Here is a 24,052-nt window from a genome sequence, read left to right as displayed (position 1 = left end):
TTGCTAAATAACACCTCTGAAAGACTCAAGCAAAACTGAACGTTATTTTTCTGAATACATGATAATTAATACTCGAGGATTGGAGTAGATTTTTGCCAAATTCAATGTTTTGGCTGCAAGTTATATGCATATATGCATCTACTTTGTATGTAAACTATTATAGCAATGGTGAGGCTGCACACTTCGCAGTATCCTTTGCAGCGCTTTGTAAATAGTTGTTGCTCTACATTTTGAGTGTCTCTGATGTCTTTGGAGGTCAAAGGGACATTATAGATCAAGCTTGAACGTTGTCTCAAGTAAGGAGTCAGTGCATATTCGGACCGTGTGCGAGTTGTGGCTGACAGCAGCTCTTGAATGAATGTTTATCTTGTTCCCGCTAGTGGAATAAAGCAACTAAAGAGCCTCAGGGATGTCATTGTTGAACTACATAGGAGGGTGTTACACTATTTATTAAATTTAACCCAGAGACAGAACAAAAACATTTGTCAAAAAATAGAAGAAAAAAAAAAGAAGACATGCTTTATCTTCTGCATGTGAGCTTTGTATTGTGCAACAACATAACAGTGTTGAATAACACACAAAAGAAACAATGTGATCCAGATGTGCTACGCATCGAAGTGAAAACACCCACATGTAAATCTTAAGTGTAAGAAGAATATAAGCTTCATTAAGATGCTTATTTTAGTTGGCCAGGATGGCTTTTCTTTCTTCCCCCCCCCCCCCAGTTTTGCATGCACCCCAGATACATAAGTGTACCGTTTCAAATGATACCAGATGTTTCACTCAGTCGGTGTCAGCGTATAAAGGTGGCGGAGGAAGGAGTTCCAGCTCTGAGAAGTCCACTTCTTGTTCACTATCATCCACAACAACAACAAAAACTATTAAGTGAGTCCTATTCAATGTACCAGAGACAATAATATAACCACACCTCGAGTATGCCAAATCAAAATAAAACAAACAGCATAGCTTCATTCGCTTTTGGTCAAAACTTACGGATAAGGAGGCTCTTCAACAGCACACAAGAAGTCTGGATAAAAGAAAACAGATTGAAATGTCAGACAGATTCAGTGAAACATGGTGTGTTGCCCACAGGCAAGACTTGAAACAATCTTGGAGAATGTCCTTCGAAGTGATTGCTTTGTAGCCCCCTTCAAGTATCTCTACTATCAGTGAGTTTGACAACAGTGGAGCCATGAAAATACTTACTTGGAGGGTCAGCGCTTGGGACCAGACCGAATGGAAAGAAAAATGGGGAGGGGGAGAACATTGTTGATGAAGACACATTGTAACATACATATAGAAGCATGTTGGTCATTTTCACCCAAAAATACAAATAAGAAATCGAATAAACATACTTAGTAGGGGTTGGCGCTCCACTCTCAGGAACATCACCAAATTCATCTCTGCTGTGTTCAAAGAAGATGGCAAGCTTCTGCAGGGCTTCATGTCTTTTCCTTAAATAAGGTAAAAACATTATTAAATTACAACAGCTACAAAACAAGTCTAAACTCCTAAATTATTACCTCACAATAATTAAGTCAAGTTATCTACACTAAATTGTAATTCACATCCTCAGAGTAAAGTGGTACCAACAAAAAAACCTATCTGTTATGAGATGATGGTTGAGCTTCGGTTCAGATTTGACTTGTTTTAAATTGATGCATGGTTTACTTAAGGTAGAAATTTTAAAAAACATACTAGCTAAATTTGGCCAGAACGGAACTATGCATATGTTGACGCTCAACTGACTGCTTCAAATGTGATTGCTCTATATACACGCTATTTCCTGTATATACTTAAAATATGAAGGAGTTTACACAATTTTATAGACTTTGGTATTTCTTGATTCAGTTTTGGTCCAACTAGGAATTTGCCCAAACAAAGGAAATTTGACTCTAAGGTTACACCATCCGAGTTACACTACACAATCCTCAATGAGAACTCTGACTTGACTTTTTAGTTTGCACAATTTTATATGGATTGTTTTACTACGTGGAAAGCCATTTAATTCAAGCCAAGCAGAGACAGATCTGTTACCTATCGTCTGCATTGATATCATACACTTTCGACTTACTGAGTGTGCAGATCCTCAAGGTTGGCATCACTCAATGCGTGCTGGTTGTTAGCAAGGTCACATGCTGTCAAGTGGCAGGGCAGAAGGTGAAGGGCAGGATGGGGGTTAATGACATTAAGACAGAGAAAAGATAGATGGAGAAAAAAGGACATCCACATCACAAGAATTTCCGCGCATCACTGCAGACATCTACCACAAGCAGAGCTCACATTGCCTTTTGAAAGATGACTTGAGGGGAAACACTTGATATTGTGTGTTAAACTTCAAAATAAGCATGTCTCGGATGTACTCACATGTTTTAGGCATTGAGGTGGCTGGATGGGGAACGCTACAAGGATGTAGGAGAAAAAAAAAACACACTTAAAGAGTGAAATATGCAATTTGACTTGTTTTACAATCAGGGTGCTATGCGAGATCATTAGAGGTGTCATAGTAAAATAATCAAATTTCACATGTCTCAAAATTACCGTATGTACAGTGACAGGCAGATCAATAGAAGATCTTCCATAAAATGGTGAAGGTACAATAAACATGTCAATCCAGTTGTTACCATTCGTACAACAGAAAAAGTCATGGTTTCATGTGAGTACGTATATCAGCTTTGTGTTCCATTAGAGGCCCAGAGCAAGTCCATATGGAGTAAACGGAGTTGAGATTATCTTTTCAGTCTTCACATTTTGTGAAATTCTTGGTTTGTTGTAAAATGGGTGCTTTGGCCCAATAAAGGCTGGGAAACAAATCTTCATCCAGTTTACCTATAGTCAAGAGGGAAGAGAAGGAAGATCTTCTTGTCTGTCGTATAAATGAAAAGGTAGCATACTCAGGACTACATACTGTATGATGGATACTGTATGTGCCGGTCAGTTTGTCCTAAAAGAAATAAGAAATGTGAGATTATCCCCTTACTGGCTAGCATAGCAGGTTGAGGGCATCTCATCTTCACAGGCCCACTCCTCACTGTCGTCTGTGACTGAGGGAAAACAAACGGCTTTGATTAAGCAGTGTGTTTTGTTAACAGCTGAGGTTTGACAAGGTATTAATCAAAACCTCCAGTCCAATGCTTACAGTATATTAAATTCCTTCAGGATCATGAAATCCGGTTCTTGGTTATAGGACAACTTCTTTGGAATAGTAAAGTATTTAGGTCAAGTCACTTGGGGCTTTTAAGGTACCGGTAACCTCTTCCAAGCTTCTAACTGTCTTTTGTCACTCAATGAGTCCATATTCATTCACAAGACACTTTAAATGCAAAAACATGAAGAAAATAAACGTTTGTTTGGATTGAGACAAACTGGAAACATGCTGCAACAAAAAAATCTGCTTTGGAAAAATAATGCTCAGTTTGGAATGGCACTCTCAGCAGTAACAAATAATTTATTTTAGTTTGCAGCTGTGGACAACATTACCGCAAAGAATGGACAATACTCAAAAACGATCATTTCATAAGTGCTGCTGAAAGCACAGATTAAGTTTAAGAAACATTTTTTGGTCCTACAATGTGATGAGTGGGAGGCGACCAATCTGAGTTTGGTAATGTATCCGCTTCATATATTGGTAATGACCTTCACGGTTCTTTTAGGGCAGCTGCAGCATAAACCTTAGATATATTTGTTGCGGCCAGCATATGTTTGTGATACTCACAACTGCTGGTCACTACAAGGTGGCTTGAAGATCTGGGTGGAAAAAAACAAAACTGTTACAAATGTCAGCTCATGGTGTGCACTGATGCTTGAGTGTGGTGCACCTGCTGCCAATGCTGATGGTGTCCCCATCCAGGTTACCACTCCGTCCAGCTGCTTGGGCCTTTTTACCAAGTTCCAGCATCTCCTTGATATTAAGCTCCACATTCATCACTGAGATGTAACCATCTGTGAAAGTCAGAAGAGAGGACAGCCACTGAAAAGCTCAACAGAAAAAAAAAAATACCCCCCCCCCACAAAAAAAAACCCCACTGACATTTTGTGTACGTTTCAACTCACATTTGTGGTTTGCATCCCGTGCCAACCATTTGCCTTTGGGGCAGTTGGTGGTACGAATTATGCTGACCGTGTCCCCGCTTTGAACAGGTAAGTCATTCTTGCGGACTTTACTCGCCACCATCACCTTGGCGTGGTACATGGGCTCCTCGTCGCCCGTCACCTGAAGAGACAAACCGCAGCTTTTAGTTTCGACATGCAACACATCATTTTCCTAATCAGTAAATAAATTGTGTGAAAATTTAGTGATCTTCACTCAAACAGATTACAGGTTCCAAATAATTGCGGGGTGCACTTCAATAAATACTGTATATAGGAATGCTATGAGGAACTATGGCGGACCAAAGTATGTAAAAGTGTTTCAAAATACTACAAAAAGCACCGTCCAAACCTACTTTAAACTTCTTTTTCATTTCATTTTCTTTCTTCTCTCTCTCTTTCTGACCCTTTTTCTCTTTTTCCAGTCGCTGCTTCTCTCTCTTCTTCATTTCCTTATAGTCAGCTGTGTTGGGGCTCTGGCGTTCCTTACTGAAAACAAAATTGACTGACTGTTTAGCGGCAAGAAAGTCTTGTTTTCCATCAAGAGTTACAAGTACGATTGGTTGAGCATGAAGAGAACCATATGCCAGTAAGACTGACATGAAAGCAAATGGAAGTAGTTTGCAGTACAAAGTCTCATTTCAATGAAAGCGTGAGTGAGTGATATGCATCATACCCGTGGACTTGATAATGGGATGAATGTTCTCCTGATATGCTGCCCCTGTTTGATCACCACAGTCAGAAGAGACAGAAAAAAAAATCAAAGGTGGTCCTCCATTTGGATAAAAAAAAAAAAAATCAATGTCAATTATAAGTAAACGGCTCATACCATGGATTCCGCGGCCAAACGTTAAGAGACACCTCCTCTTTCTTGAAGAAAACAAAATATTAATATAAATGTTATTGACTAGCACAGGTATCTTAAGTAAAGTGAAGAAAGGTTAATTTCAACTACATACAATTAATCAGATTTTAAATTATTTACCGCAGCAAGGTTGTTGGCAGCATATGGATCTAAAAGAAAAAGTTACATTTAGTTCTGTGAGCGTTATTAAGGGAAAAAAATTATTAAAGGGGAAGTCAAACAAATAAAAAAATCTTTACTATGTATTCCATGCAGCCCCACTAGTCTAAACACAGTATTCTGATTAATATTGCGTTTGTGGAATATGCGTTAGAGACAGTGTGTAGAATATAGTGCCATCTAGTGGTGAACTAATAGAATGCAACAACCTACGTTTGACGTGTGTTCATTTTGAAGCACACGCGTTACCGTGTTACTCGAGAGACTACTTTTGCAAGCTTACCACCAATTACTACGTTCACCAAGTCCTTCGGGTATCCTAGCAGAAAGATGGTAGCGAAACATGTCAGCCTCCTGCAAAGCGCGGCGTGACCTATGCAATCTAATTAGCCATTACAAGACCTACGATTATTCAAAAAAAAATATTAAAATTAAGTGGGTTTTTTTCAAATGAATTAATGTTGAAAAACTACACATACCGTCTTTTTAAATAGAAAAACCCACCCACTTTTTATCCAACTTAGTGGTGGCCATTTTGCCACCTACTGTCGATTTAGAGTGTTGCATAGTTGCTCAGGTAATGACCAACCACGGCTCACCGTTTTTTCTGAAGCCAAGCTGTTGATTGGTTGTTACCTAAGCCCTGAGTAACTATGACGTCACTTTCAGTCAACAGAAAGTGGCAAAATGGCCACTGCATGAGATGGATGAAAATAGGTGGACTTTACTAATTGACTCATATTCCACAAGACAGACTAGAGGCGGTGCATTATTCAACATACTATTGTTAAGAAAGGAAAATATCCTTACTCTTCAGATTGCCTTTCTGCTTGCGCGAGTTCTGGCACAGGAAGAACTTGTTGATGGTTTCCACATCTTCATATACATTGTCACACTCATAGTGTTTCAGTTGGTCACTGAAACAAACCAATTGTATAAATCATAAAAATAAATATAAAAAGTCAGTTTCTTATTGATTCTCACCTTGCATGTGCACGAGTCTCATCAGTTGGTGCTGCATGAAGACTGAGCTCGCTTTCATCTCGGGCAGAGTGGGACTCAACAGCTGGCCGTTCAGTCTCGTCAGTATGAGAGGTTGGAGGAGGAGGAACGATCACGTCCTGGCTCCTTTGGTCATGTGTGATGGACTCTGTCAGATTTGATGGTTCAGGGAAGCCGGCTGGATGAGGAGGCATTCCGTTCAGACTGCCAAGTCTCAGCTGCTGGACAACAGAGCTTTCATTGGGCCTTGCGGAAGTACACGTGTCAGATTGTGAAGCCTTGGATTCAGTGACTCCACAGTCAGTTGGCACAGAAGGTGGAGAGCCAAGGCCTCCCAAATCTAGAACTTCTAGGTCTAACGCAGCAATGTTGACAGCTTCGCTCTCTGTGGGCTCCATCTCTGGATTCTCAAAGTCTGGAAACACAGGAGCATCCAGGACAGCACTGGAGATGGGTTTTTCTGACTCTGGACCTTTAGCTGGCTTTTGGTCTTTTAACACCTCTGCAAAGAGAAATAAAAAACAGATGTCCACTCTCACCACAAATATGCAAAATCCAAATAGCAGTACAAAAAACATATGGGGATGTCCAGACAAAATAAAGGATGGAGAAAAAAATGAAGGAAAAAAATAAGTTAACACACCACGAAATGGAAGTTTTTGGGACTGTCTGAGTGCTACTAATGGTGGTCTAGGAGGCTTTAATGGCTTTGGCCCCAGTGACCTCAAGTCAGGCAGAGGATTCTTCTGGGAAGCCGAACGGGAAGGACGGTCACCAGTGACAGAAGGACGTTCAGCTTTATCTGGTCGACACTGCTTCATCAATGAAGATACTTTGAGGGAAAATAAAACCCATTCAAATACATTATACACATTTTCAAGTAGGTTAATGCATACATTCAAAGTTTGCAACGCACTTCGAGCAGAGTTCGCTTTGGAGAAAGGTCGGGCAGAGATGCAAGCAAGATGTGGGAGACCAACAGGTGAAAGTGGAAGGGGAGGTAGATCAGGCTCCATATTTTCCATGTTAGGCGGCGAAAGGAATGATGTCTCGCCTGATGCGTAGTCAGGAGAACGCAGACTCTTGAATTTGCTGGAAATCAATATGTGTCGGCGAGAGAACTTTTTCTTGGCCCTCTCCAAGGTGCTAATGATGTGATTGTCAGAGTCAACGCTCATCTCTCCTAACGGAGGAGTGACTGAGACATCTGGACTGGAGAGGCAGCGCTCTGTGGTTAATTTGTCACCATCTTCTAAAGTCAGTTTTTCCACAGAGGGCAGCTCGCTAGGAGCACTAGAAGGTCTGGTGGTCAGCTCAGCATATGTGGGTTCCTCTTCACTGTCTGTGCTAAACTTTGACACTCTAGAAGACTTCAAAGCAAGCAGCAAATGTGTCTTCTTCGGTTTTATTTGTGGGACTTCTTTTGCCGTCTCTTGTTCTTGCTGTAACTCTTTTTTAGAAAATCGGTCAATCTTCTGCTCTTTAGAACACAAGCCCGGAAGCACCCGAGGCATGCATCGTTCTTTGAAAGACTGCCTTTTTGTGCTGTCTCCACTAGACGGCTGAGAAGAGGGGGAAATTTGCGGAGATTTTGAAGTTGACCGCTTTCCCCCAGAAGCCCGCGGTTCATCTCTGAAGATAACTCTGGAAACAATTGCTGTCTTGTTTTCTGTGGCAATATTGATGCTGCTAACCACTGCACTACAGTGTCCTCCAGCAGGAAGAAGGTTTTTGGGTTTTTCTGCTACAGCTGGCCGAGTCATTTTGGACTGAGCCAGAAGAGCTTCCTCTTGAAATTTGGCTCTCAAAGCTTTGAAGCTTATTTGACTTTCCTGGATAAATAAACACACAAACAGAATAATTAATTCATTTTGAATACAATACATGCAATATGGTAACGCTTGTTCGAGAACAGAGTCCACCCCTAAACCACAAGACACAAATTTAAACTTTCTACCTAGAATGTTTAGGTTTTTATGTTGATTTAGCATGTAAATTAATAAGATCGGGGGGTCATTCATGAACAGACACTCGACTGTTTAGAATTATTAATATAAAGACAATTTTGAGTGACGTGTCTGTAATCTAAACTACTGCAGCTGCTGCCAGAGATTTTGGCATAGTTATGTCGTGTTAAGAAGGTGGTGGCTAGTGGCTCATATTGGTACAGAAACAAAAAAGATTGACCACTACACTGCAATTCGAATGAAGCACGATGAAGGACGCCACCTCGGCTAGCACAAGCAATGAAATAACGCCACATTAAACCGACAAAACACGTATTTCCTTACCTCCTCCATTGTAGCTCGTTTTGTTCATCACTGTTCGAGTTTGCGCATTTAAATGCTGCCTGAACGTTGATGGCTTTTGTGGTTTTCGGGTCTGTGGACTACTTTCAGGTGAAGTATGAATGCTAACCATCAACGATGCTAATACAAACAATTTGAAAGTGCCGGCGCTGTGATGCGCATGCGTAATTTGTGCCACTGTATGCGTGCGCGTTCGCGATAGTGAGTTGAAAGAAAGGTTCAGCGTTTATATTTTCCAAGTAGTTTACTGACAAAAGTTGATCTCAAACAAAGTTTTCTGCATACACCTTTTAGGCCCGTGTATTTTTCCAATTTATTTTATTTAAATAATAAATTATCCATAACTCATTAAAACAATCGAGTGGATCAAAATGTCATCACAAACAAGCAAATAAACCTAAATATTTTTTGTGGGAGGTAAACATCCAAAACCTACTTCACTGCAAATATATATATAATGTGGCCTATAGTTTTTTTTTTAAGCATTATAATAAATAATGTTGAACACAATCACACGATTCAAATGTCAAATGTGTCAAATGGTTAATTGCTTTAAACCTAAATCTAATCTTATTTTGGAACTCCATGTTCCTATTGGGTATTACTATATGAGATGATTAAACTTTCCCAACTGGTTGTCAGAGCTTTTGTTGACTCTTTATCAATAATTCACCATGGTTGGTCAAGATTGCATTGGTAGGAAGACCCCCAGGATGACAACAGCTGATCTGTGACTTTTCCATTTTAATCTTCAATATTAGCCCAATGCTGTCAGCATGGGGAGAGTAATTAATTTACTCCTATGTTTGTGCATGCTGCATCTTTCAATCAATTTCCACTTTAATGTGAATGCACACAGGAGGCAATGGATAACAGCACATAACAGGTATTGCGCACATTCGCATGTGAATTTAATGAAGTCAGCACATAAGTGATAGTGGAAATGGGATTGATATGTTTTTTTGTTTTTGTTTTTTTCTTCCAGGACCAGCGCTGCTACTGCTAGGAAGGTTAGAGCGGTAAACAGACCAATACCTGTCAACTGCAAACTGGGGCTCTGGTCAGCATGGACACCATGTAACTCTTGCACAGACCAAAAGGTACAGGACAATATTTATTTTGAATAGATGACATAATACAGTCATTTACAAATGTCATCCTATATTGTGATTGTGCTGCTGTTAATATGCTTTATTTAGACTGATAGAATCATTTGTAACTTTTCTGTTTGTTTGCTTATAGCCACAGTTGATTGTCAGTCTTGGCATGGTATAATAAGTCAAAATGGAATATTCAGTCGTGCTCTGATAATCTCCTAGAAAGAGAATTGTTTTTTGTTTTTGTTTTTAAAGTTTGTAGACAGACAGATCTACTGATAACATATATAATTTTAAAAGTAAACACAAAGAAGGTTTCCCTTTCAAGAAGGTTTACTTCCTCCTTGACTTTATGTGTGTCAGTTCCGTTTCCGCTATCTGGAGAAAGCATCACAATTCAGTGGGACGCCGTGCTTCGAGACACTGTGGGAGACGCTGGCATGTCCAGCTGCAACTACGCAGTGTTTGGTGCCAGATTACTGTGGTGAGAGTTTCACCTGCAAAGAAACAGGCAAGTTCTAGCAACAGCAACGGTGTCATCCGACAAGATGATTTGTGGTTGCCATGGCAATGACGGACATGCTATTTTTCTTCTGTATATAAACCAGCATGTCTAATAGTTAGGGGGGTGTTATTCTAATGTCCAATCACTACACATTTCTTCTTTATTGCAAGATAAAAGAAAGAACATTGCCTTTGCTTGTATGTTGCAGGCCGCTGTATCAGCCAGTCCCTTCGTTGTAATGGAGAGGCAGACTGTGATGATTTTTCAGATGAAGAGGGTTGTGAGGTCTTCAACCGGAGGAATGACAAGTGCTCCACCCTCCTCACCATCCCTGGCACTAAGCGTGGCACTCAGGGGTAAACACTCTTACTATAACGTAAATGAAACAAGGCACGTAAGATGCTTATCAAACCATGATTTTTTACCGTCAACAAAAAAAAAAGAAAAGGAAAAAACACACAATTCAGGCCAATCTTTCTGTTTGTTTTCGACAATTTGTTTACGGCACTAGGAGTCGGACGATAGCCAAGTTATGTCAAATTAAGATGATAATCTTTTGGAAAAACGCTGTAGTGTATACAACTTAATGATTTTTTTTTAAATGTGCAGTCATTTCCCAAAACAGTTGTGTTCCACAGGTCTTGGCAAGCATGAATCAAACAGACACTCGTATTGGCTAAGAGGTTTTGAGACATGTACATAGATGATAGATCATTGCTTTACATATACATACAGTCAACTGTTTGTCCTGGCCATAATGACAGAGAAATGAATAATAACATGCTATTTTCAGAATGAACACGTTTGTGTCGCACTATTGTTTCAGCTACAATGCCTTGACTGGAGAATTTGTGGATCACGTACTGGACCCAAAGTACTTTGGAGGAAAATGTGAATATGTGTATAATGGTGAATGGAGAAAGTTCACCTATGACTCGTTCTGTGAAAAGCTGCACTACAATGAAGATGAGAAAAACTACAGGAAACCTTACAACTACCATACCTACCGCTTTGTGGTACCGTGATTTGTTGTTGTGTGCAGCTTACTAGATGGACCGAGCTAATACATGGTAATGCAAGTTTATCTTTTGCAGGCAGAGGCTACATCAGAGGGCTCTGAGGAATATTACGATAACGTGGCGAGCCTGTTAAATGCAAGGAAAACTATGAGTTCCTTCAATGCAGGCGTCACAGTCGGCATTTACTATGTAGAGGTGGGACTGAGTGGAAGTAAGGAGTCCGAGTTTCTAAGGAATATATCACAACATAAAAGCCAGGTACTGTAATATCCAGTGCTTTACATGTTAACATGCACAACATCTAGTACAAACAATCTGAATTATTATATCACAGGCGTCGGGTGGAAACCTTGCATCTCCAAAATCATCAATTTTCAGGAAGCAAAAAATAAAAAAAGCCAGGACAAAGCCAAATTCAACACTTGACATGGGTCAGTAATATGTAAAAAAATAAATAAAAAATACAATAAAAAAAAATAAAAATAAAATAAAAATAAAATAAAAATAGCATATCCATGAGGGCACTGACCAATATTTATTAGTAGGGAATAAATAAATAAATAAATAAATAAGACGTTTTGGTCCCATATGTAGTTGAATCTCAAAAGTCAACCTGCCCAAAAAGTAGTAAAATTTATAGGTCACATGAACATTTCTGGAAAAATATAATATATCAAAACTTCAAGTTCAAAAACGTCATGATATATGGCATCATGTGTCAAGCATTTTCAAACACAGTTTTTTTTATTTATTTAGCAGTGAACATCACTTGTATGATAATTAGGAATGTTTAAATATTATTCAAAATATTGCTTGTATAGTTAATCAAAGTTTTCAGATGGTGACCGGAAAGAATTAATAACATTTTGATAATTTTCTGTTGGAAAAATGCTTAGCAATTAAAACAACTTGGATATCGAGTCTTTCAGAATGATTGTGTTTGATTTCAATAACGATCCCATTGTAGAAAGTAATTTTATTTTACCATAAAAACAACTTTAGCATCATGTGCCGAGGCTGGAAATTTGAATCCGGGCTCTGGCCTTCCTGTGCTAATTTTTGTATTCCCGCTTCCTCCCACATTCCAAAAACATCCACATTAATTGAAGACTCTTGTCCTTAGGTGTGAATGAGTTTTAATTTTAATTTTTTATTTATGCTTTAATTGTGAAGTTAGATATAGCCTTGTTTTCCTTAAGCAGGCTCCTAAAATGTCACATTAATTTATTAATTTGTGCTGTCAGGACCTTGGGTTCATCAGGCTTTGGTCCAAAGTGGAAACGGCTCACTTCAAGATGAGCAGTAATAGGCTGATGCTGCATGAGGATTTCTACCTGTCACTGATGGAACTCCCAGAGGAATATGACTTTGGCATGTATTCCCGCCTCTTCAACTCATTTGGCACCCACTATGTCACTGAGGGAGCAATGGGCGGAACACTGGAATATGTGGTGGTGGTCAACAAAACATCCATGGCTGAATCAAGTAGGGTTGGCCTTCTTGTTTATACATGTTAAGTAAAGTTTTACATATTATATCTATGTTGATGTGGACCTTTTTATCATTATGTATCCCTTTGCAGAACTTGAATGGAAAGAGGTTGGTTCATGCATAGGTGCCTCTATTGGCTTGAACTATAAATTTGGCCGCTTTGGACAGGGAAATCTCAACGTGGGGGGCCAGTTATGTAAAAAAGGTGGACCTTTATTACATGGTGAGTGAGGCATTGGAATGCAATGAGACTGTTGATGGATAAAATATACATTGAATTAAAGAGAAAAATAAATATATTGTGTAATGAAAATAATGAAGTTCAAAATGTGCATTAGTGACACCTTGTTCCAGGTGCTTGCAATTCATAAATATTACATACAACTTTGTGTCATTTAATTCAAAAGCTTTGTTACTGTAAAAAACAACTAGACTTTTCCATTTTACTTTTACCTAAAGTCACAGACAGTGGTTCGGCTATGGTAAAGGATGTTATCACGCTGGTGAAGGGCGGTAACACAGACACCAGCAGTGGCTTGTTAGTAATCAAGGATCCTGACACCTATCGCAAGTGGGGGGCAAGCCTAAAATACAACCCGACAGTCATTGAATATGAGGTGAGAGCCCCCAAATATGCGTGTGTTGAAAAATGCTATCGCTGAGCCATATTGCACCACAGGATGCATAGAGAACAAAATAAGAATACTATACTTAATGTAATGAACCACCTGGTAAATTTCTCTCTCTCTCCTCTGCCCCCCCCACCAGATCATGCCAATCTATGAACTTGTGCGCCTCAGCACAGCATCTGATCAAGTTGGAGCCAGAGTGGCCAACCTCCAGAGGGGACTGGATGAGTATCTGCAGCAGTTCAGTTCTTGTCGTTGCGCCCCCTGCAGGCACAATGGGATCCCTGTGCTCATTGGCACCTCCTGCAGGTGCATCTGTAAGCCGGGCTACCAAGGAGAGGCCTGTGAGGACACTCAACGACCTGGTGAGACAATAATAAAGCAGCGGTTTGCATGATTTTATTATAATATTGTTTTTCTTGTAAAAAAATTACTTAACTGTGATCTATCAAAAATGTTGACATTTTGACTGGATGAATAGTTGCATTCTGCTAACAGGAACTGGAACCGATGGGTCGTGGTCCTGCTGGGGAGTTTGGTCTGCTTGTACATCAGGGAGGAGACAGCGAACAAGGGCCTGTAATAATCCGCCACCTGATGGAGGCGGAGCTACGTGCCTAGGCTCCTCCTCTCAGTCTCAGCCCTGTTGAAGTAACATGTTTAATAGTGTAGTCGTGTAATTGTAAGTCCTCGCTGTAAAAGTTAAATGAATCAAATGGATAATTCTGCAAATCAAAAAAATAAACTTTATTGTGAAAGAAGTTGTGTTGTTTGAACCGTGACTGACCTAGAAATGAATGTAAATGTTGAGAAATGGCAAACAGAAAAAATCAATTGAATGCTGTTTTTCGGGGCACCTTGGTAACCTATCATGTACGCTCCTGGCTCCGTCCCCATTTCATTAGTTTTTTTTTTTTCTCTTTTTTTTTTCTTCTTCTTTTTTTTAGAGAGCTCAGTATTGTTCATTTGGAAATGTCATCATCATTGCTCTTTATTTTTTTTAATTTTTAATTTTTAATTTATTTTTATATATATATATATATATATATATATATTTTTTGTATGTGGGTGAGTATGTGTATGTGCGTGCGTGCGTGTGTGCGTGCGTGTATTTGTTAGCTCACCAAAAACCTATTAGAAAAAATCCCATACCATTCACCTAAACCGAACACCGCCGTCAGGAGACCCGAGGGGACCAAAGAAAACCAAAGAAGGTGAAATCCAGCACCGACCAGACACCACCCACTGGGCCACCCACCAGAATTCTTCCCCAACCCAAGAAACATCTAAATTCCAACAAATCCCAAAAAAAATAAAAAATCAGGGAGACCTCAAGAGACCAAAGGAGAGACTGAGGGAAGGAAGGAAGGACAGACGAAGCCGAGTGAGATCCACAGACACCAGCCTCCACCGATTCAATGACCTGAGGAGGAAGCAGATTGTGTCTGAGTTTCGGTAGATGCTGGTGTGGTGGATCTGGCATGCATGAAAATCTCCACCAAAGAGGGGAGCCGTCGACCCCTGCCAGGACAGAGCAAGCGCAACACCTCAGGGCCCCCCCAGGCCGCGTCCCCATTTCAAATATAGATAGCAAACTGAAACATCATCAATAATCATCAGTGGCAGAACTACATGGTAGGCAGTAGGCAAGAGCCGGGCTGGGGTTGATTTTTTATTTTATGCCAGTCCAGTCCTAATCATAGTTATAGACAGCTACGAGGTTGTACAAACTTGATGCAGACTTTGACTTGTTCTGGTGCGATTCTGCATTACTGAACAACAGAGGAGCATTAACACATTGGGACAAGCAAGATATGAGGTGTGTCAGAAAAGTTCCAGACCCAAACTAATATAATCGCCCTCAAGTATACTACCGTGACCTCAGCTCTATGAAGTGTCAGGCGATTCAATTTTTTTAATCGTCTGACTTCAATAGTTAACTCATGATTCATCACAAATTTTATATATGTTCTCAAAGTCCATTTAAATTTACAGTATTGTTTTTGTTTTCATACTCTTGTGAACATAAAAGTGGGAAAAAAATGTTAAACTAATAAAATTGAGTCCAAATTAAAAAGATGTACTGTACTGTAAAATATTGATTTGAGTTTAGGTCATTTTTCTGCCACTAGATGGCACTGTGAGTTCTTGCCAACTGGCTCGAGCATGAGAAGAGGCTACTTCACCATGACATGTACCTGATCACAATGGCTTGAGCATTTGACAGTTCCTTTCAAAAATAATATTGCTCTACTGAAGCAACCTCTCGACTCACTTGACCAGGCTCAGAGTTATTTTTCACACTTTACCAAGACGTAGACAAGATCAAGATGGCTGTGATGACGGAGCTGCAGAGGATGCCTGAGGAATCCTTTCAGGAGAAGGCTTGGGAAGTGTGTTGGACTCCAGTAGGATTACAACTTGTAAATTGGATTTGAACTTTATCTTTTGTGACACTCCTGGAACTTTTGTGGCACACCTCTTCTTTTCCGTTCATAGCCTTATTTTAGAGAATCATTTGATGTTGGCTCCAAGACTGATTTGTTTTGCAACAGCCTAAAAATCACAAGCTTCCGGCTGATTCGGAAATTCTGTCTAATCTGAAGCCAATTTTTCATGTTTTACTAGTCAGTTTACAACATTAATAAAACTATGTGAACACGTTGTTTTGATACCATAAAGGCCTGAAGACTGTTGGTTTAATAACATGTGGCAAGTTATTAAAACAGCCATTGTAAATAATTGACAGTGAAAATCCACATTTACTGCTTTTCAGTACATTTCAGAGTCTCTGCTTACTTTTACTTGAGGTAGTCAAACCTGTACATTTATTTTTACTAGTCTTTTTTTTTTTTTACACAACTTTCTGTACATCTACAGTATACGGACATTTTGCAATTGTTAGAAATCACATGGCAGATACACAAAAAGCCAGCTATATGAATCACTACACTACCAATGGAGAATTTACATGTCAAATGATAACATCATTAAAGTCATTATTACATGAAATTATTTTAAATGCTAATTGTAGGGACATAAATGGTGGAAAAAGACACTCAACAACATTTTCAGGTGGACATTTAATAGACCTGTGCAAGATGGGCTATGTTAAAAGCATTCAGTGGACTCCTGCTGCAAGCCTCTGCATGGCAGGCCTTCATTGCTGGGCGCCGGGTTGCTACACTGGCGACTCCTCATCTTCGTTCTACCGTTGCAGGAGGACCACGAACCCCAGCAGCTCCAGCTGCCGTCGATGGCAATATCTGTCAGATGACGCCATCACATCTCACTATGTGTCAACGTGTCCATGAGAAACAATACTAATGTTGTGTGAGTTAACCTTTTTGTCTGTGCGTGACCTCACAGCCGCTGCCACTGTAGCCAACAGGACACACACAGTCACATCTGGTGCCTGTTGAGAATTAGATGATGTATTTTTAGCATCTTTCCAAAATCACAGCAATAACTATTATGGGAATTCAGCTTTATGTGTAGATTTGATGATCGCTTTCTTTCTTTTCTTTGATCCTTCCTCGGGTCTCCTGACAACCTCACGACTCTAGCTGAATTCTGAAGTATTCGGTTTAGGTGAACGGTATGGGATTTTGAATAGGTTTTAGGTGAATTAATGAGTACACACTCACACGCACACACACACCCGCACAAGCACATACTCACGCATATACAAAAAAAAGAAAATGAAAAAAAAGAGAGAGAAATGATGATGACATGTCAAATCGGTAAAATTACCGAATGAAGAACACTGAGCTCTCTCTAGAAGGGAAAAATAAAGAAGAAAAAAAAGGATATGATCGCTTTGATTTTACAAAGAAAGCATTGATTATCCTGATCTACGTATTTGGAGGGTTACTTTTAAAATGAAATCCATTACAGTTACAAGTTACCTGCTAAAAAATGTAGTTAGTAATTTAATCCAAGTACCATAATCTTAAAGTAATGTAACTGTATTACTTTTGGATTACTCCAATATTGAGTAGGCTCGTGAAGACAAAATAAAAAAATTATATCACCACAATATATATTCTATACAATGTGCCCATGCTATTTGCGGGGGTGATAGGGACCCAGGCAGCCTACAAATAGCAAAAAATCTTTGTGAAATTAAAATGCATGTAGGCTATTGATTGATTGATTGAAGGCCATAAGGTGTTTTCGAACTGTCACTGAAAGCAACCACACCTCACAGTTTGTTAGATAGATAGATAGATAGATAGATAGATAGATAGATAGATAGATAGATAGATAGATAGATAGATAGATAGATAGATAGATAGATAGATAGATAGATAGATAGATAGATAGATAGATAGATAGATAGATAGATAGATAGATAGATAGATAGATTGATTGATTTTGGAAGGCCTAGTCTAGTGCAGCCTCAATTGTTAGCTACAGCTCAGTAGGTGATGACCAATGTGAGTTGCAGGTACCTCTTAGTACAGCCACTCCATTATTGCGGCAGGGCGCACATCGACATGAGCTGGCCTCTTCCAAGTACTCGAACAGGGCCCGTTTCAGATTTCTCTTCAAGATGGCGTCATGGGTGAAGTCTTTGGAGGTGATCAGCTCATACAAAGGTCGGGTCTAATGAGGGAATGCAGACTCTTGGAATGAGAGACAACTGGAACGGCTCATCAACTGATCCTTGACTGTGTTTTCATTTGGAACTCTTGGCATCTTTTGCTGTTTACGCCCAAACGTGGCTCTGATTAAACCAGCTGCTTTGCTTTGAGGGTCTATGCCAATTCTGCTAACACAAGCCACTTTTTGTCTAAATGTGTTGAGTTTAGTTAAGGAAGTCTACAATCTACAGATACTGCCATTAACAAAATTGGAAATTAAAAGGCTAAATTACATAATGATAAATCAACTCACTTCCAGAGTAAGATCTCGATTCCCTGTCAATGTGATGCAGGAATTCAAATTAAAAACTCAACTATGTATTCCTGTCATTTCTGACAATAAAGCAGATTAGCTACAAATTCCAAATTAGAAGTACTGTACGTTGGAATCAGTGGATGGAAAATTGTGTCAAGTCCACTAAATAACACACCTTATAAAATAGCTGTTGAAAGGGATGCAGCCCCATTAGTCTAAACACAGTATTCTGATTAATATTGCATTTGGGGAATTCAGCAGCAAAATCCACCAGCAAAATTTTCATTAGGGGTGTCAAAATTAGTGTGTTAATTTCGAGTTTTTTTAATGCCACTAATTTTCTTAACGCGTGATTGATGACCACCCCTTACTTGGAAAGCCTGTACTGGGGTAATTCCAGTCGAAACGCAGCAGACACACGTCCACGTCAAAATTTAGCAATAATACATTTAATAATAATGCGTATATTCATATTAAGGATTAGATAGCTCTTAATATGATTAGTTTAACATCCCCCCTACTTTTATGTTAACAAAAGTACGCAAACTAAGAATTTTTTTTTTGATTGTACAGTTTATTTAACATTTAGAACAGATGTAAAATTTGCAATTAATTGTGATTCGAACTATTGAAGTCATTAATTAATTACGATTAAAAATTTTACACCCCTGTCGACTGAAAATGACATCACAGTTGCTCAGAGTTCAGGTAATGAGCAATCACATCTCAGCTTGCCAATGTCACATCACCAAACTCAGAAAACAGATAGATAGATAATAGTGCTATACCGTTGTGCGAAGGAAGTCTGGGTTGAAGCGCACTCCCTCGCCCCATAATTTCATCAGTTGTGGGGATGGAAGCTTGTGGGACACCAAAGCGGTGATGGATTCACTGCTTCCCCCCCTTACCACCGCCACAGTGTCCTCCACCATGCTACCATTCGAAGTCTCCTCTGGAAGAATACAGTTGAATAGAATGTACTGTACCTTTTTTAAAAACATGCCGAGTGTGTTGGCATTCAAACTTACCTCCCATCTCATTGAGGAGCCCATCACAGGATCCACCTTGAAAGCCCACAGACACGTAAACGCCGTATATACTGGCGCCAACCTTAAGTCCTGACTGCGTGCATGATTTGTAGTCTGTCAAAGAATAATCTAGAGCAACAAAGACACTATCAGGGAGTTTGACTTTTCAGCTCTCGCCATATTTTGAGCAATGAATGGAGCATTGATTTGCGGTGACCGCTAGCCTCCATTACCTGTCTTCTTAAGTTTCTCCTTGTCCAGGATGACGGTGAGCTCGTAGTCCCCTCCGAGGGCGGCTTCTATGATGTAGTGTGTACCGTAGTCTCTGTAGATCTGCCTGTATTGGCCGTAAACATAGGACTGAGGCAGAGAGCGAAGGCGCTGCAGGAACTCCGTGCTCAGCATCAAGTTGTCTGACTTGAGCATGTACTGGGCCAACTCCAGCTCAGCTTTTGCCCTGATGAAGCTGTAAGACTGATGATTGGGACTTTTATTATTGACTTGCATGAATAATCGCGTGTTTTTGCATTGAAAGGTCTCTCACTTTGCCGGAGGCCCGACGAATCTTCTGGACCGACTTGGAGTATTTTGCTTTGTTGTGGTTGAAGCCAAATTCAAAAATACCTGGAATGGCAAAGCCAAAGGAAACCGTGGTTTGGGTCATCCGCTCCTTCAGGGTGTAATCCATGTAGTCGGAGTATGACTCAAAAGCCTCCAGGCTGAAATCGTACGAGCCTTTTGTCTGTGAAGAGATGTTCCCGTTATTGTGCTGTATTGGCTATCAACAAACAATACATGGCTTGAATTGGTCAGATTTGAAAGTTGGACAAAAATATTTATCAGTCAAACTTTTGCTGATACATACAATTTTTATTTTTTATTTTTACTAACTACTTAGACATTAATTAGGGGTGACACCAACTATCAGTATCTGGCCGATACTTGGCCTTATTTCAAGGTATCAATATTTGCAAGAGCTGTTGTGGCTGTTGTATGATCACAAACTAGAAGTTGAAAAATACAAGAATAGAAAATTGTATTCAAATTAATGAAAAAATGCTGTATTGCATATATAGGTTCTTTCTTTAAAATGATCTATTATTAGGTTGTTGTTTTTTTCAACAGTTGAATACTCTTAATGGTTTAGGTCCGGAAAAAGTGGTATCTAACATCCCTAAATATTAACAAAGCTTATAACGAGCAATGGCAATTGATGCTTGTGTATAGAGATTATTAATAAATAGTTTATGAATAACTTAATTGGCATGTTAATGACTGTTCTATGACCCTGAACAGGTCTATTCTGTCAAATCTCTGATCACGCCACTACTGTTTGTCAAGCAAAATTGCCAAATTGAAACCAAGAAGAAACCAAATGCTATTCAAATTCAAGCACATTTATTACCTACCAGTTACATTTCTTACATGGCATAAGGCTGCAGGTGAGGTCACAACCCTTGCAGTTTTTCAATATAATTTTTTTTTGTTGTTCAATCAAGTGATTACTTGATTAAAGTAGTACTGTATGATTCAAATGAATGCAAAACAAACACATGAACAAGTAAACACATATTATAGTAACATCATGCTTATTAATGTCATTGAGTAAGTTTTAAGCCTACAAATGTGTTAACAAGCTAATTGGTAAGAGGCATAAAGACCCCTGATTTGAATGTGAGCATTTGCTGGCTTGTTGTACCTGCAGACTGTACTGCTGCAAGTTGTGAGGCTTCCTGAATCGAACATCCTGGATGTAGTGAGGCAAACAACTGCCAGCGTAGTATCTGTTATCAAGAACGACTCCCTCCAGGTTGCTATTCAAGATGTTGATTCTAAAGAGAAAAACAAACATATTGATCAAGATTTTCATGTCTGACAAATCCGATACTTGGAAGGAGTACTGACCCCTTGGCAAGGTTCTCAATGCCCCAGTACTCCTCAGCTTCAAATCTGCAGGGCTTCTGACTCATCGCACATCCTGCTTCGTCTGACATGTCACCGCAGTCATCCTCCCCGTTACACTGCAGCGTTCTTGGAATACAGCGGCCTGCAGGGAGAGCATGTGACGGCGTTGAGTAAGGGCTTCGGTATCACTACAACCAGGCTTGGGGAGTAACGGAATACATGTACGTAATCAGATTGTAATGTAGTGTAATGTAACTGTATTCCATTACAGTTACAGGAAAAAATATGTAATCAGGTTACAGGTACATTTATTGAAAATGGGGATTACTTCGAGGGATTACAATTACGATGAGAGAGAGTGCGAAAGAGGGCAAGAGAGAGAGAGACAGAGCGAGAGCAAGAGAGAGAGAGAGAGAGAGAGAGAACGTGAGAGAGAGAGAGAGAGAGAGAGAGAGCGAGAGAGAGAGAGATCTATCTATCTATCTATCTAACTGTGAGGTGTGGTTGCTTTCAGTGACAATTCAAAAACAGCATATGGCCTTCAACCAATCAATCAATCAATCAATCAATCAATAGCCTACATGCTTTTTAATTACACAAAGATTTTTGCTATTTGTAGGCTGCCCGGGTCCCTATCACCCGCAAATAGCAAGGGCACATTGTATAGAATATATATTGTGGTGATATTTTTATTGATTTCTTTTGTCTTCGTGAGCATACTCAATATTGGAGTAATCCAAAAGTAATCCAGTTACATTACTTTAATATTATGGTACTTGGATTTTTTAGCAGGTAACTTGTAACTGTAATGGATTACATTTTAAAAGTAACCCTCCCAACCCTGACTACAACATAGTATTTCTTTTATCGGATTGTCCAGAAACAACCTCTTGGAGCATACTTTACAGTACATACCATCAGGCCTACTGTACATTATTACAAAGGGACTTGAACATGGACTTCCGGCTTTTTAGTTGAGGAGACTTGTTTGTGTTCGTATCAAATCTCCTTGTTTGGGCCTATTCTAGCGGCCTTTGTGTGGAAGGCCGTGTACACCCTGGAGTGGTCGTCAGCCCATCTCAGGGTACATGCAAACACACACACAAAACATTCAATCTCAACAATCTCACACTCACACCTTTTAGATCTTCAATGAAACGAACAAGACGCCAACTGTGAGGCAGTCTTAACCTCCAGCTCATCGCGCTGCATTGTTTTGTTTTGGTAAGATTTTGATTTTCAGTTAGATTCAGTTCTTCAAGTTCTCACACATACTGCCCCTTAATTGTAGTTTGTTCATTTAATTTTAATCATATAATGCAATAATATATACTAGAATAATTTATTATTATTATTATGTTTTTATTTTATGATTTATTTTGTCATGACTTTTCTTTGCTGATTGAGTGGAAGAAATCACATGGGTGTACTTCCTTATAGCAAGATGTGTAAGTCAGATGTTTCCAAATATGATTTGTTGGCCCAAATGAGGTCAAAGCGAAGGCCACGCACATGATGGCGCTGAATGCTTCTGAGTGCAACTTGCAGACGGTTAGTGTGACCTGCCTGTTTGGCTGCAAAGGAAACCTTCACACAGTGGAATGTTGTTACAGGCGTAACGTGCTGGAACCTCACAGTCTTCCTCCTCCCTGCCATGAAAATGGCACGGCTCCCCTCCAAACTGTGATGGCTGGCTCAATTTGGCATAGCGGTACTGCGCTCAGTTGACAGAGAGTGAGAGAAACACAGTTAGAGAAAGACAGGAAAACCCTTTGCAGAGGTGGCAGAGGAGCATTTAAAGGGGGCTCCAGGGTTCCATAACAGCTGAAATCGTATTAGTGGGGTGTTTTCACCTTGTGATGTCCAAGCTTTTAATCTGGCCTTCTCTAAAAGTGGAAACATGGGGTTGAAGCACGAGAAAACGATATTAGGTGATCTAACTACGTGATCTCTCACTTTTACTACTGTTGAAGAGGCCTCAATTATTATAATTGTATTTAATTGGGATCGTTATTCATGTTATTGCCAGGGTGAAGTCAGATCACCTCTCATGATATGTAATACAGTATTGGTATTTACATACAGTATATAGATTATTGATAGATGCATAAGATCAGACCATTTTGATGGGTTTTAACTTTGAAAATCTGGCCACCCTAATATTAATTAAGACATATGTTTATGATTTCGGCCCCATTACTTATCTTTATGTCATGATTGTACTTACTCTTTTCCCCTGACAAATGTCACAGCGTGACCATGGACTCCACTCTGACAGAACACAGTCTACTGGCTGAACCCGTGCTTGGTCACCAACTGAGCGAGCTTCACGGACTCTCGGATCCTCGTTGCTGGCTGATGTGACATCAGCTTTACTGTACATGTAAAATATGTGTACAGTGTGTAAAAAAGTTCCATGCTTTTATCTTAATTTTTGTTATTATTATTTTTAGATCTTTTCATGGCATAGCTACCTGAGTGTTGAGTGCAAAAGTTGAGGAAATCTGCTTAAAAAATGTAATTACACATCAGCTATATTAGCTTGAAAGCATCTTACCTTGAAAGTACCAAGCTGAGTGTAGATGCGAGGAGACAACAGCGCAAAGAGAGTCCACACGCAGAAAACATAATGGGATGTTGTGACAGCTAGCAAACGCTGAGATGGTAATGCTAAACTGAAAAGTAAACACACGGGTGGGCAGCAGACACACAGGTGGAGCACAATGCAGAAGTTACCTTCAAGGACAGTGACGCTGGGTCACTCAGTGTGCTCGTGTTTGAGAACTGTATTTCTATGTTTTATTGCATGAAGAATGTGTTCATCTATTTACAAATGCAAAGATTGAACCGATCTCATATGTTCAACGGGGCCAACTTTCCGGTGAACACTTTCTATCAATGCTATTTCATGAGTCAGACACAAACATCTTGCATGTGTGGATTAGAAAGAGCAATAATGGGAAAAACATCAGTTTGTAAAAAAGTTCATTCCTGTGACTTATGTTGGTCAAATGATTATTGATCGCGCGATTGGCCTTTAAACTTTGTTTAG

General features: G+C 39.6%; 3 protein-coding genes across 4 annotated transcripts; 1 reads left to right on the top strand and 2 right to left on the bottom strand.

Annotated features, from left to right (window-relative positions):
- Positions 1-431: 431 nt before the first annotated feature.
- On the bottom strand, positions 432-8,593 carry LOC147181996 (uncharacterized). 2 transcript variants are annotated; one of them, XM_086077892.1, is made up of 19 exons: positions 8,407-8,593; positions 7,032-7,947; positions 6,759-6,947; positions 6,098-6,617; positions 5,924-6,030; positions 5,075-5,103; positions 4,919-4,959; positions 4,766-4,810; positions 4,446-4,578; positions 4,054-4,213; positions 3,819-3,942; positions 3,716-3,747; positions 2,981-3,044; positions 2,368-2,402; positions 2,075-2,138; positions 1,356-1,454; positions 1,207-1,220; positions 994-1,027; positions 432-853 (listed from the first exon to the last, which is right to left on the bottom strand). In XM_086077892.1, the coding sequence occupies exons 1-19, from the start codon at positions 8,413-8,415 to the stop codon at positions 784-786; spliced, it is 2,685 nt and encodes an 894-aa protein (XP_085934018.1). In that variant the 5' UTR covers positions 8,416-8,593; the 3' UTR covers positions 432-783. The 2 variants fall into 2 exon arrangements, with proteins under 2 accessions (XP_085934018.1, XP_085934024.1); XM_086077898.1 differs by lacking the exons at positions 432-853; positions 994-1,027; positions 1,207-1,220; ... (1 more) ...; positions 2,075-2,138; positions 2,368-2,402 and adding an exon at positions 2,445-2,829.
- Positions 8,594-9,107: 514 nt separating this feature from the next.
- c8a (complement component 8, alpha polypeptide) lies at positions 9,108-13,926 on the top strand. The gene is made up of 11 exons (XM_086058873.1): positions 9,108-9,310; positions 9,410-9,524; positions 9,885-10,032; positions 10,235-10,382; positions 10,853-11,042; positions 11,121-11,303; positions 12,290-12,530; positions 12,628-12,759; positions 12,996-13,153; positions 13,305-13,530; positions 13,664-13,926. The coding sequence occupies exons 1-11, from the start codon at positions 9,201-9,203 to the stop codon at positions 13,813-13,815; spliced, it is 1,803 nt and encodes a 600-aa protein (XP_085914999.1). The 5' UTR covers positions 9,108-9,200; the 3' UTR covers positions 13,816-13,926.
- A 2,303-nt stretch (positions 13,927-16,229) lies between these two features.
- c8b (complement component 8, beta polypeptide) lies at positions 16,230-23,724 on the bottom strand. Its single transcript, XM_086097942.1, has 12 exons — positions 23,558-23,724; positions 23,228-23,375; positions 22,567-22,714; positions 21,001-21,142; positions 20,795-20,927; positions 19,640-19,837; positions 19,329-19,569; positions 19,096-19,224; positions 18,856-19,019; positions 17,620-17,773; positions 16,509-16,580; positions 16,230-16,431 (listed from the first exon to the last, which is right to left on the bottom strand). Exons 1-12 carry the CDS (start codon positions 23,626-23,628, stop codon positions 16,277-16,279), a joined length of 1,755 nt encoding a protein of 584 aa, XP_085954068.1. The 5' UTR covers positions 23,629-23,724; the 3' UTR covers positions 16,230-16,276.
- Positions 23,725-24,052: the final 328 nt, after the last annotated feature.

This window comes from Leptonotus elevatus, chromosome 1 (genome assembly GCF_054856555.1).
Source record: "Leptonotus elevatus isolate MCC_2025b chromosome 1, RoL_Lele_1.0, whole genome shotgun sequence".
Classification (NCBI taxonomy): Eukaryota; Metazoa; Chordata; class Actinopteri; order Syngnathiformes; family Syngnathidae; genus Leptonotus; species Leptonotus elevatus.
Note: the sequence above shows the minus strand (reverse complement) of the source record. Positions and strands in the feature narration are given on the sequence as shown.